Genomic DNA, 13,669 nt, shown 5'->3' on the forward strand with positions numbered 1-13,669 from the left:
TATCACAATAAAAACACAGATTTTGGTAATTAGCTGGCCCAAAGAGAATAACTACCAATATACAAATATCCTAGGACTGATCACTCTACCCAACCCTACATTACCATAATTTTCTTCCCAACAAGCAAATTTCCTTTTCTCTACATATATAGACAAATGTGTACAGTTTTACTAAACACTTCTTAATTTAGCTATTTTCACTTTTCAGAGCTTAGTTCATTTTGCCCATACCATTTTGCCACTGTCTATTGAAAAACAACACAAAATGCACATTCAACACAAGTAGATTAAGAGATTTCAGGGAATACAGCCAAATCCTAATAAACAAGAATGCCAGAGTAGTCTAATACAATCCAAAAACTTTCACAAAGGTGCATCCTACAATATATTGCAGCAGTTGTGATACAAATGCTTTATCAAGTCCATGTAATGAATCCCCTAAAAATCAAACCTTAATCTAGTTGAATGATTCAAACAGCAAATTTATTTTACCCCATCCTGAATAGACCTAAGTTTACAAATGTAAGTAAAAAAAAAAAAATCACAAATGCAAATGAGCCAAAATTCTCAAACAAAAGGATATATTTTAGCAATTAAAACATAAACAAAGAGAAATTTCTGCAAATGTGTCTACGCTCTTACCTCTACTTTCATTTCAAACAGACACAATTCTTTTAAAGAAGGTACTTCATAATTTTCATTTAGTCTTACTATGTTTCTTAAGTTGAGATCCACATATGGTAGCTGTCAACTTCAAAACTGCACCAAAATGTCCATGTGTCACCTACTCAGGCTACAAAGCCCACCCATACTTTTTATTCCCATATGCACACATTTTCATCCTTCATTCACACAGCAAAAATGAATTTGGCATTTGCTGGTGTGTTATTTCTTAAAAGTTCAAGCTACTTAAAAAAAAAAAAAGATACTCGCTATCCCTGTTTATGTTTTAAAAACAGGAGCAAAGCACAGACAGAAATATTTCAAAAGGAAGTCCATACAGAACATGGCAGACAGTATCAAAAAAAGGCCCTTCTCAAACATTGCTAAGCATTAAAGAAACTTCCATTTATCTAGAGTTCAGGTTATACACAGAGTAATACCACTCTTAATTCAAATAAAATAAAATGTCACTGAACTAAGATTATTGTCCAAGAAATGTTTTTATTACCTGCAAGTAAATACAGTAACTAACCATTACCAAAGTGTTTCCAAGTCCAGCCTAGGTCTATTTTAATGACTAGGTGAAGCTGGTTTATAATCAAAAATTTACATTCGTTGACAAATGTATTAAAATCTTTTTAAAAATTTGTTTTTCAACCAGTTTAAAATATCAACTACAATTACATAAATTATTTAGTTTGGTAAAACCATTTTTCACCAAAATATAATAATTTCAATCCAAATCAAAGTCACAAAACTCTCACTGGACTCAAAATTAATGGATTTCTACTAAAACTATCACACTAAAAAGTTATTTTTCTAAGGGTGAGAAACTATGATCCTGAACTATTTAAATTATGAAGGAATACCAAATAATTTTTTTAAACTACTATGTACCCAAAGAAAGAGAATTTAATCTCGAAAAGAGAAATTAAATGTGCAGCCTCATTTCAAGGCAGGTTCAAGGCATTTCACTACTTTAACTACATTTCTACACTACAGACGTTTAAAAACATTAAGTACCAAAATTTTAACACCTTGGCACTAGGACAGTGTTCTTGACCTTCATTTCTCCATTTATCAAAAATTTAAAACAACAAAGTAAATTCTAAATTTTTTACTTATCTTCTAGGTTTCATTTCTAAACTCATGTATCTCTAATACACCTTTGCAAATAATAAATGTATAACTAATCTTGGGCAGAAAATACAAAAATTTTTTCACAGTGATTGGCCTAAGATTTCCATTAATTTTACTTTCTCATCCAAATAATAGACCAAATGTTTCATACACCATAAATATTTTTTGATTCAAATTTTTAAAAATCATGTACTATCTATGGACAATATATGGCAACTACAAGAGTAAGGATCAATATTTACATTTCACAGAAGGTAGTTATAAATACATAGTTTTGATTTGTTTTTAGCCTTAATTTTAATTAGCCTTCAAAACAGGACAGACTTGGATACTCACCTGTTCAGTTAGTGAACTCAAATCATTAGTAGATGAAAAATCTTCCTCTTCATTCTCAAAGAACTCATAGTAGTTTTCCAGAAGTCCAGCCATTATTCTGCTTACTATTTCTTGCTCTTTCAAATCTTCCACATCTGTATAAATGCTAAAAACACAAATTCTAAATTTAGTTGAGGAATCATCATCAACACAGTTGGCAAAAGGAGCCTTTTCTTCCCCTGTAAAAAATGAAAACTACTTCTGTCCATACTTCAACCACCTCCAAGATAATTTGCTAACAGTGTAGCACATTTTAAGTCAAGGGGCAGGCACCCTTTTATTCTGAACTCTTCAGAGGATCTGATTTATCACCTTGGAGCCTCAGTTTTTCCCATCTGTAAAATGGCATTGTATATTCTTCCTAAGCAAGCTGGGAGGATTAAATATATCTATCATAAAAATAATAGCTCATAAAAGTCTGAATTCTCTAAAAGGTACTACATTTCATAAATAATGATACTTCATAGATTTAAAACTTTTTCCCTTTGGGTTAAATGTATACATTTACCAAATAACTTACTGGAAGACATCTGGACCGAAGACGGCAGCCAAAGAATTTGCAGACCAAATTTCTTCATGATGTGATGCTACGTTGGCTAAAAATCTACACAGAAACTTCAACAAACTGTAATTAACAGGTGGAAGCTGTTGCAAGAGGAACCTCAACTTTCTTCCAAATTCATCTTCATTATTATAATCTGTAAAGTGTAATGACAGGTTTTTAAATGAAGTAAAAACAAAGCTCAGATATTCTGCCAAGTTCACATTACTCTATCCCCATCATCTTTTGACTTCCTGTAGTTAACAGCCTTTGGCTTTTTGCTTCATTTAAGGAGGAAGGGGAAAGTTATGAATGGGTGAGATAGAGGTAGGGAGAGTGAGGAGGAGAATTAATTCATGCTTTCAAAAAGTTAGAAATGTTTTTCCCCTTCTACCTCTCACTAAGAGCATTTTTTTCCTTCTTTCTTCCCATTTCAATTTGCTGTCTGATACATCAGCATAATTGCACTATTCAACCAGTGCCAGCAGCAAGATGCTAACTACACTAGGCCAATATAAATAAGTCAGTACCAACTCCCAGGAAGACAAATGCATAGAAGTAATTCCATCACTAATATGTCAGCAATACTTTTCTACTTGAGTAAATGGTAAAATAACTTTTCATAACCATATTCTATGTTTTCCCATTCACTCAAGCATAAAAGTATTACTGACCTATTAGTGAAGGAATTGCAAGGTCTTAATAGAGAGAAATTAACTCCATTTTTTCTGTAATACCAACAGAAGCAAAAATAGGTGGATTAACACTGCAAGATTAAGGGGGAAGGAAAAACTGCTAACATTTCACATTAGGTAAAAAACTTGGGTGTTTGTCCAGACAAAAATATTTTCAAATTACTAATTTTTTTTAAAAATGTAACAATGGAGTTCCACAATACTGTATCAGAAGAATGATCAAAAACAAGTACTAGAAACATCTGCAATCAAGGCAAAAAGAATTATACATAAAGAAAATAGATTAGGTCAGTAATATAGTTACTTGAATGCCCCCTCACCTGTCACTGCAAAAAAAAAAGAAATAAAGTGATTCATCAATCAAAGGGCCATATCATTTTTGCAAATCTCTAAGCACTCCACAAGTATATGTTAAAATGAGGATCTGAAAATGAAAAGTTCCATCTATTACTTCAAAAAAAAAAATTCATTATGTCAAGATAACATCTGATGTTGTCTAACGCAGACAAATATAATAACTGGAATGACTGTAGTTAGTGCTTTAAGGCATCTAAAATGCTTTACTAATATTATTTTATTTTATCCTCACAACCACCCTTGGAGGTAGGTGCTACTATTTATCCTCAATTTACAGATGAGAGAAGTGAGACAGAAGTTAAATGACTTCCTAGAATCAAAAGGCTTAAAGTGTCTGGGCCCAAATGTGAACTTGGTTTTTCTTGATTTCAACATTTTTTTTCTATTGTACCACCTAGCTGCCTTGCCAAACACATGTGACAATTCAAACCAGAAGAGAGGTATAAAACCCTGGTGAAAGCAAATCATACATTCTTCACTAAACATCTCACTTACTATAAACTTATCCAAGATGTACATACCAACTCATCATAAAGAAAGAATACTAACAGGGATCTGGTTGGCTCAAGAATAAACCGAGGCTTCTTTCCTCTAGGGGATCAGTACTAAACTTTATATAATTCAAAATATGCAAGCAAATGTACCTTAATACACACATAAAAAAATACTAGAAACAAAAAAGGAACAGATCTAGAATCTTTTTTAAAAGATCATTATTATTAGAAAAGCATGAAAAAAGACAATAAAGCCTCATAAAAATAAAACCGGCAATGAAGATTCATTTTGAAGGCCATTAAACAACTGAAGAGGTACAACAGAGAACACTGTATTTTGCTCGTCATTTCACAACATTAAGTTCAAATGAGCTCAGTCACCAGAATGTATGAGACAAAAGAGAGATACAAATTATCTCCACTGGCCTCTAAACATAAACCAGAGATTCCAATGGACAAATATAAAAACTGATACTCCTACTACTTCCAAATAAAGTTACTCAATATTATTAAAGGTTTTTTCAAGAACCTCCTAGTTTTTTTCTGATTGTTTTCTCCTGATCACTTCATATATGATGCCCTCTTTCCAAAATCACCTTGTAGCTAATTTGGCATTTCTTTTGTACATACTACCATACCAATTCATGTATCTGTTGTCCCTACTCAAGTAGACTGTAAGGTCCTGGGGTGTAGAGTTATTTTCACTTTTGTCTTTGCTTCCCTGGCACTTAGTACGTATGAAGTGCTTAATTAACATTTGTTTATTGATTCATGTATATGCATGTAATTTTTTAACCCACTGCTACACTGCCCAGGTAGAGACATGAATGGAATAGCTATAATAGAGTAATATAAATATTATGTCAAGTACTCAGAATTTCCCCATTTTTTTCTTAAGAGTTAGTGATAAAACACGAGTCCTTTGAGGAAATTTGGCAAGTGGACTTACAGAACACTATAGAATCACTCCCATAAAATATCTCACATCAATCCCAATATACTATGAAAACAAATTTACAGCTCTCAAACTCTCTACACTTCCATATTCCCATTTGAAAGGCTATCCAAAAAATAAAAACTGGATTCATTTAATTTATTTTAGAATTGTCTGATTGTCCTTTAGAGTGCTGTTTCATATCCTTCTAGATGGTATTCAGGGATTATCATGAGGCATGGATGTCTATTTCCATGTTCTGCTAATCAGAGTACAAATCCTATGATAGTGGACCACTAACTGGCACCTGAAGATAACTGTTGGTGATAACTCTGTTATACATACTCAATATCCTCTACATTTTCCTTTACTCCCACACTGTTTTCCTTTTTTCCTCTTCCTATCCTATGCCTAGGCCTATCAAGATCATTCATGAGAACAACTGTGTCCTACTGGCCCTTACACTAAGGCCATGCTTACTCCAAGAAAGTCCATCAAGAAGACAAATTAATCATACACCTATAATGACCACTTAACTCAAGATGCTCCCTTCAAAAAATTGATGGATAATGGTACTTAGTAACTAGACCTTAGTCATCTATCATGTTACCTTGAGAAAGTTGCATCAAGTGAATATGCAAGCTACCAGGGATGACAGGTTCTGGAAGTTCTTGAAGGAAAAACCTAAGAAGACTAATAGCTGAGGGAACATCTGCTTCCTTAACCAGATCCACATCTTCTCCATTGTCATATCTCTGCCTAAGCCACTCCACCGTCTCAGCATTTCCATTGACTTGAAAAAGTCCTTCTTGCTCCAGACCTCCTGTATTAGTACAAGAAAGGAAAAAATTTCAAAGCTACATTTTAAACCAGATAAGTATACATAACCTCCAAATGTTTAAAAAATTTGATTAATGTAAAACAACCCTGGCTTATACTGTTCAACTCATTATACACCTGAATATGGTTTCTATACCTACATCCCTAACCTAATCTTTCCCCCTCCTCCTTTTATTACCCCCCTCCAATAAAAAATACTCATATCTCTACAAAAATACTATAGGTTCACTGATAAATATTTTTAACTTGGCAATCCTTTTGAAGAAGCATATGTTCAAATTAAAGAATTAAGAAGGCTACCAAAACAAAGTTTTCTACTCTATTTCGTCCCTGTGTCTGAGAGGTCAATGGGAAGAGGACTTGTGCTGATTAAAACAAAGGCTAAAGAATGTCTAGAATAGCCCTTTAAAATAGAAAGGAAATATATACCATGTTCCTCAATATAGTCCACCACATGGCGAACTATGAATGGAACCTCATTGTCTGGATGTCCTCCCTGCTGCAGCTCATCAAGTGGAATTCCAAATATTTTGTTAGCAAGTACGGAGTTGCAGTTACTCAAGGAAGGGGAGGAGCTCTTCCTCATATCTTTTTGCAGCCAGAAATCAAAGCTGTCTTTTCTGTCAAATGAAAGACAAAAAAAAGACTACAATGATTAACAGGTAGCAATATGACTAAATAAACACCAGAGATGCCTTATATATCTGAATATGCTCTTACGGATCCAAGTTAATTCCCAAATTTCTGACCCATGAAAAGAAACATCTCCTATGTTCACTAATTAAATTTCAATACAATTATCTAAAGTATTCTGTTATTATGGATTCTGTTTTACTGTCTCATGAGTATTCATGAATCAAAACACCTATAATACTTAGACTGAGATCCTGAAATTTAGTACCATGGTCTACTATATATTTCAGAAAGCAATTTGAGACAATGAATTTGCCTCCTAGAGGTTAAACTAGTCTTTCCCAAGCTTAACCACGAACTATGACTAAATTAACTAGATTTCTGGACCTTGATGGACAGAGCTGGACTTAATTAGCAAATTATATGTGTCCATATCGCTTAACGTAACACAGAAAGGTCCAGATGATTGCCTCCATTCTACAGTTAGAGACAATCTTCTGGCCCTACTATTTCTATAGGAGAACCAAGTAAAGAGTAAGTAAAGTAAAGTAGTAAGTAAAGAGACTGGTTACCAGTAGAACAGGCCCTACATGAACAATTCTTGGACAACTAAAATCAGGAAACATAAGAAAATACAAAAGTCCCATCAGCCTGGTTCTATCATGATGATGACAATAGTGGTGATGGTAAGAATGGGGCCAGGGATCCTATCAGACCATTAATAAACATTAATTTAACAGTGCTCTAAAAGAGAGGCTTTAATTTAATACCAAATTAATATATTCATGGAGGAACACAGGATTTAGCACCAGAAAAGACCAGTCAATAAGATATCGGCAACCATTGACCCAAACATCTAATTTTTCATATCTCTATTTTTTACGAGACTGAAAACTATTCATGTATCAAGATTATCACTGGTAAAAATTAAAAGAAATGGAAAGGCTTTCATAATTTATATTCATTAGTAGCCCATACAACCATCACATTCATCCAAACTTCTAGAAATACAAAATCAAAATGAAACAAAACAAAACCCTCTGACAGAGCAAGACACATCTTAAATGATACAAGTTTCCTTGATAGAAGCAACAGCAGGGGATTATATGTAATAATCCTCTGCTTATCAAGATCAAGCAAGTATAAATGCCAAAGGTATTGCCACTGCTATGGAAACTGTCCTACCCAGAATCCAAAAAGAAAAAGGATTCCCTATAAATGGCATGGACCCTAGATCCTCCTATTTGTAAATAATACTGCAATGACTACATCAAGTCCCATTATGTCACAGAGCCTTCTTAATGAGATCCGCAGCCAGTCAAAGAATCACACAGACACAGACACACACACAGACACACAGACACACACACAGAGACACACAGACACACAGACAGACACACACACACACACACACACACCCCTCCATGGGTAAAAACTGCCTACTATTCAGATGATGATGTACAATTGGTTAGATAATCCACTAAATTGACTTATTACTAGATCGTAGACAGAAAATTGATAGCAAACTGATCTCAGAATCAAAGAGCGAATTTGGGAAAAATCTAAAAATTTGGAGAAACTGCAAAATTTTTTAAATGATCCCAAATTCCAATATTCTTCTAGTGATGTTGCTTGCATATGAATTATGGAGCACCCCAATAAGTTAAAAAAAAGCCCAAAATATGAAGTGCTTATCATATGCAAAGCATTTTGCTGAACTCTAGGGATATAAATAGAAAGAGGATTCCTTGTTCTCAAACACCTTGCATTCTTTGTTCGTTTGTCCTTCATTCCTGAAGATGACCAATGACATTGGAAGGTGATGTTCTTGACTTGTATTTCAATAGGATTTAAGAGAGACAGGAGTGCACAAAGTCATTAGCCTCACTCTCTTCCAGAGTCATCAATGTCCAATGGTAAGACAAAAATCAGGACTACTGGCTACTGCCCAGGACACAGTGGATATCAAGCTTTAATCATTCTACAGTGCCTGCTTCAGCCACTTTCATGGCTGTTGGAACAAATTGTTCTCATCTACCCATTTCTCTGGGCTGAAATCTTCACATGCTTGGGGTAGACACCACCCCTACCTCACAGATGGGTTTAACACCTGTTGGTCTGGTTTAGCTCATCTGCAAAGATGGTTTTACCACGGTGCAGACTCTGTGTATGCTACAGCTTCTTTTAGCCACAGTTAAAGTGTTAAATGACACCTGGACACCAAAGGAGGATGAGCACCCCTGAAAAGGACTCAGCAAGCCTTTACGCTACAGGTGCTAGACCTCCCTGAAGAGCCCATATATATAGAATGTTTGTGCTCTAATGGAGGAGAAAACAAGAGGTTTCATAAACAAGCCCCATATCCATTTCTGACGCTAAACTGAGAATATGAAGGACTTTGGTAGCAAGAACTTTCTTTTCCAGGTCTTCAGTAGTTGTAAAAAGAAAAGCAGTACAGCAACTGCAGAAGTAGGTGCAAGGTTGCACCTCCACAAGAGTTGATTCCCTGGATGATGACTGAGGGCACATGACTGGAAGCAGATCAGGTAGGTGTGAGAAAAAGGAGTGCTACTATTCCCTGGGATCTTTCCTGGGCTTTCTCCATCCAAGTCTGAGGATGGCAATCCTGTGGATGACAATTTGCTGAGTTGGTTGACACCTTTTCTACAGAGGTTGTTCCCTGGGATCATGGCTATAGGGGCTAGTTTGGAAGCAGGGCCAAAAATCTCAACAGTACCAGTAGCCACAGGGCTTTAGAGCTCAGGGTGCTGATCTATCTCCATTGGGTTCTGAGAGAAGCTGATGTTCAAGGTAGTAGTTAAGACTAGCCTGGCATATGCCACTTCTTGTCTCTCACTAAGGGTGCCTTGCTGATTGAGCTTTGAAGAAGCAAAACTACAGATGACTCAAAAAACGATGAAGACAACAGGACAGGTCACAGTATATTACAAAAACAACTTGCACTTATGATCCTAAGTGTGGTAAAAAATAACATCCAGGGGATGCATGCTAAAAAATAAAAAAAGAGGTGGGACTATCATGCAATGAAAAATAAAAAAAATAGTCATTCAAGTACTTGCATCAGTACCTAGAGAACAATAAGATTTAAGGGAAAGCCACAAGTGCATTGAGTACATACTTAGTGGAGAATTTTGGGAGGGCTATGAATAAGAATTGCCCAAAATAAGAAAACTTGGATGGGCAGCAATGTGCATGGATGAAAGGAATACTTACGTCAAAAAGATCATACATCTATTCAAATACTGAACTGTAAGTATTTCTACATGACAAAGAAGTCAATAACTATAGTTTCTTTAAGTAGGGTAGCTTTTTTTTTTTTAAATCAGATTTTAGAGACACAATATCCTTCCATTTCCACTACCAAAAATTTATTTATATTGTCTGTTAAAGAGAATATGCAAGTCTAAGTTCAAATATCAAGATTTTGCCTGAGCTCTTATGATTTTATCTGCTGCAAAAATAACAGAAAAAGGCAATGTTTCACATTGCCTTCTCCAATCCATGTAATCCACACATGATCACAAAAGACTGATATCCATACAACTTTTAAGTTTAAACTAGAATTTTTCCAAGTCTCCAATGGTGCATATATGCGAGTGCATAGTATGCTACATATATCAAGGTACAATGTGTTCAGCTGGGGTTGATCAATCCAATACAAGTTCGGAAGGCTACATTTACATGTCTTTGGATTTGCAGTTTACAGTTTTTGTACTAATGAGATTCTGCTTTACTCATGGAGAACAGCACATTCTTTAATATAGGCACACCATGCTGGGCAGTCCTGTGCAAGCATCACCCACATCTAACAATCAATACTAAAGTTCTTCAGAGAGACCTTGAAAGTATCCTTATACATACTTCTGGACCACTGTGTTGAGTGTTTGCCTTATGTAAGTACTCTGTAAAATAAGCTTTTATCTAAGCATTCAAGCTATGTAGTAGCCAGCTCCATCAGAGCTGTACTCTCTGCAGCAGCATTTGAATGCTTGGCAGTTCAGCTTAAGAGAGGACCTCAGTGTCTGGTACCTTATCTTGACCAGTAATCCTCAGAATCTAAAACAATTCAAGTAAAATCAGTTCTTTTCTGGCATGGTTTTCTGGCATGGTGCTAACTGTCCAAGTTTCATAGGCATGATATTATTGTACCATAAAAGGAAAGGGAGAGTTTCAGAGAAACCTGGGAAGAGTTTGATGAATAATAAGAGTGAAGTAAGCAAAACCAGGCTAACAATTAATATAATTATTTCAACAGTGTAAAGAAAAAAACTTTGAAAGATTTACAAACTCTAATCAATGAAATAAGAAATCATGACCCCAGAAGACTGATAAGTTATGTCCCTCACCCCTCTTGGTGAAGAGATGATGGAATTGTAGTTGTAGAATGACATGCATTTTCAGACATGGTCAACATGGAAGTTTGTTTTGCTTAAATAATGTATATTTACTGAAAGGGTTTTTGCTTTTTTTCCGATTAGAGAGGAGCAAGGGCCAAGCAAAAGGGTTAACTCTCTCCCCCACCCCGCCCCCCCAAAAAAGAAGAGGATAAGGAATTTATTAAAATGTTTTTTCAAAGGCACAAAGGAGATCAGAAAGAATTACAGACAGGCAGGACAGCTTTGAAAGTTACATGCTGAAAAGCTGTACATAAAAAAGATTTATAGTTTAATGTACAATCCTCTTTTTCTGTGCTCTTGTATATACGTAAGAAAGTACTTGTTCTATTTGGTGTTCTAAATTCAGGGTAAAAAAAAAACACTTTAAAAACAAAACTCCCTCTTTTACCCCCTTCAACCACACTTCATTTGTGGCTCTTTGTAAGAAGTTTTTATAATTTGTAAGAATTTGAGATAAAATTACATTGCACAAAAATTTCTTTTAAGAAGGATTTATTGAACATACCAAATGTTTTCAAATAAAGAATATGTTTTTAAAGGTCCATTAAGAATATGCAAACAAAGGGTTGGAACATTAGAGTAAGTCTAGTAAGTCTTGGGAATAGTGAAAATAAGTTCAAGGGAACATTTTAGTCACAAAGGCTAAAAAACATAGGTATTTCTCAGCAAGTAACTATATAGGCTGCTAGTTGCCATATTTGTGTGCGTGTGCATATGTGTGTGTATATTCATATATCAGTTCTGAAAAAAGATTCAAACAAAACAGATTCTATGTTATTAGTCAAATCACCAAAAACTAAAAGAAGTCACTTTTTTAGAAAGGGACTATTTACCATTTTAGAAAACTTACCTTTGAGTACTTAAACACCTAAGTTTAAAAAATGGTTTCTGCACCAGCTACCCTCACTGAGCAAGCATCCTTTTGTCATTTATGGCTGTTTGAGATTATGGCAGAAGATGAGCCTGTAGTTCCTCATTGAAGAAACGCAGAACTCGATCAGTACTTCAGCAGTTAATCTAGGATAAGAAAAAGCAAATTATTTCGATTTTTAGATCACTTTTCATTTTCAAAAAAAAGGTAAAACAAACAAAAATCTATCCACAAAGCTACTTTTAGACAATGCTGAATGATTAGTCTATTTGTGCCCCTTAAGAAATGGGTAAAGCAAATTCCAAGTTCATGTTGTAAGCTGAATGCTTTTTACCACTAAAAAGCATCAGAATTTACTGACAGAAGTAATAGATAAAAACAGTTTATACACAGCAAAATACAGCCTAAGGAATAATTCCACTTAAAAATTCTTTTCTTGTTCCATGTATGTCCCATATTCTTCTAACATTCATTCCCTCAAGTACTGCAGAAGACACAAAGGTAAATGTGACCTAGAACTATCTTCAAGCAACTTATAGCCTAGAGGAAGAAGACCTATATTAAAATAAATATAAATTATTCCTTCTTCCTAGCCTATACTAGTAATTAATACGGTTTCCAGTGTTTTCCAAAGAGAAAGTAATGGAATAGGCTTCATATCATTAAAAGTGGAACTACATTTCTACATTCTATACATATGTATATACAGGTGTGTGTATATGTGCGCACGCACACACACACCGGCACAGCTTTGATTATGCTGCCTAAACTGCTATTAGAAGACAAAGGTCAATCTGTCACACACGTACTTTATTTCTAACAGTCCAGAAATCAAGTTTTTAAAAATAATAGCAAGCTACACTGTAGCACTCAAGAGTTCAGGTAAGCAAGAAGCATCACATGGTGTGGCTTTCAAAAGTCTATTATACTCACAATTTATAACCCCCAGGAGGAACATTAAAATTGTGGGGAAGTAAAGCCATGTTCATAAACATGTCTTTCAACAGATAATTATTTCCCAAACATCCTGAACTGCCTGTTTAAACATGTGGACTATTAAACTGAAAAAAAAACAACTTCAAAGCATAAAATTATTTTTAAAGGCCTTTTAAAGCACTTAGTTTTTGGTTTAAGATTTTTAATGGAATTCTATTAAGACTCAGAAAAACACTGCTTCAACATACAGGAAATTAAAGTGAAAAAATAGTTAAAAGCCTCTAAGCTTATTCCAATAAATGAGGATTTCTAAGACATGTTTGTCACTGTCAACTTAGGAAATCTCACAAATCTGGTTAGCTCAAATGGCTAGGGAGTGATGGTAATTAACGAGGCTCTTCGCCAGTCGGCTCAGTTCTATAGTGGGCAAATCTAGCATCCCAAACCTGACTAAATGCATGCTGGTGAACAAGTGCTAGCGATAGACCTCATGTTCATTGCTGTGGTACCTAACAGCTACAACTGTTGGTAAATGTGTAGAAATAGATACATCGCCTTAAATTTAATCAGAATACATAACTCTTAACTCTGTAGGAGGAATAGTCTTAGGAGGCTACATGCTCTCTTCAGCAAAAGAAACTAAAAACAAGTTCTTCTGCAGTAGCCCCAATTGCCACTTGCAATAAACACTAATAAACAACTATTTCTTGAAAACTATCTGAGGAAAAATAGTTTTGGATAATCAGAGATTCTCCTCTGAGGTAAAGGAAAA

The 13,669-nt window shown here is 34.9% G+C and overlaps 1 protein-coding gene across 11 annotated transcripts in view; it reads right to left on the bottom strand.

The window, feature by feature from the left end:
- Positions 1-13,669, bottom strand: part of FAM13B (family with sequence similarity 13 member B) — a 176,753-nt gene that overhangs the window by 78,042 nt on the left and 85,042 nt on the right. For 8 of the 11 annotated variants that reach the window (XM_072630340.1, XM_072630345.1, XM_072630339.1 and 5 more), the window contains exons 2-6: positions 11,941-12,107; positions 6,469-6,659; positions 5,810-6,022; positions 2,699-2,876; positions 2,140-2,284 (exon numbers count right to left, since the gene is read on the bottom strand). In XM_072630340.1, coding sequence (XP_072486441.1) covers positions 2,140-2,284; positions 2,699-2,876; positions 5,810-6,022; positions 6,469-6,625 — 693 coding nt within the window. In that variant the 5' untranslated portion in view covers positions 6,626-6,659; positions 11,941-12,107. The remainder of the gene's footprint in view (positions 1-2,139; positions 2,285-2,698; positions 2,877-5,809; positions 6,023-6,468; positions 6,660-11,940; positions 12,108-13,669) is intronic. The other 3 variants (XM_072630346.1, XM_072630347.1, XM_072630348.1) reach the window with 1 other exon arrangement.

The sequence above is a fragment of the Notamacropus eugenii genome, chromosome 1 (genome assembly GCF_028372415.1).
Source record: "Notamacropus eugenii isolate mMacEug1 chromosome 1, mMacEug1.pri_v2, whole genome shotgun sequence".
In the NCBI taxonomy this organism is placed as follows: Eukaryota; Metazoa; Chordata; class Mammalia; order Diprotodontia; family Macropodidae; genus Notamacropus; species Notamacropus eugenii.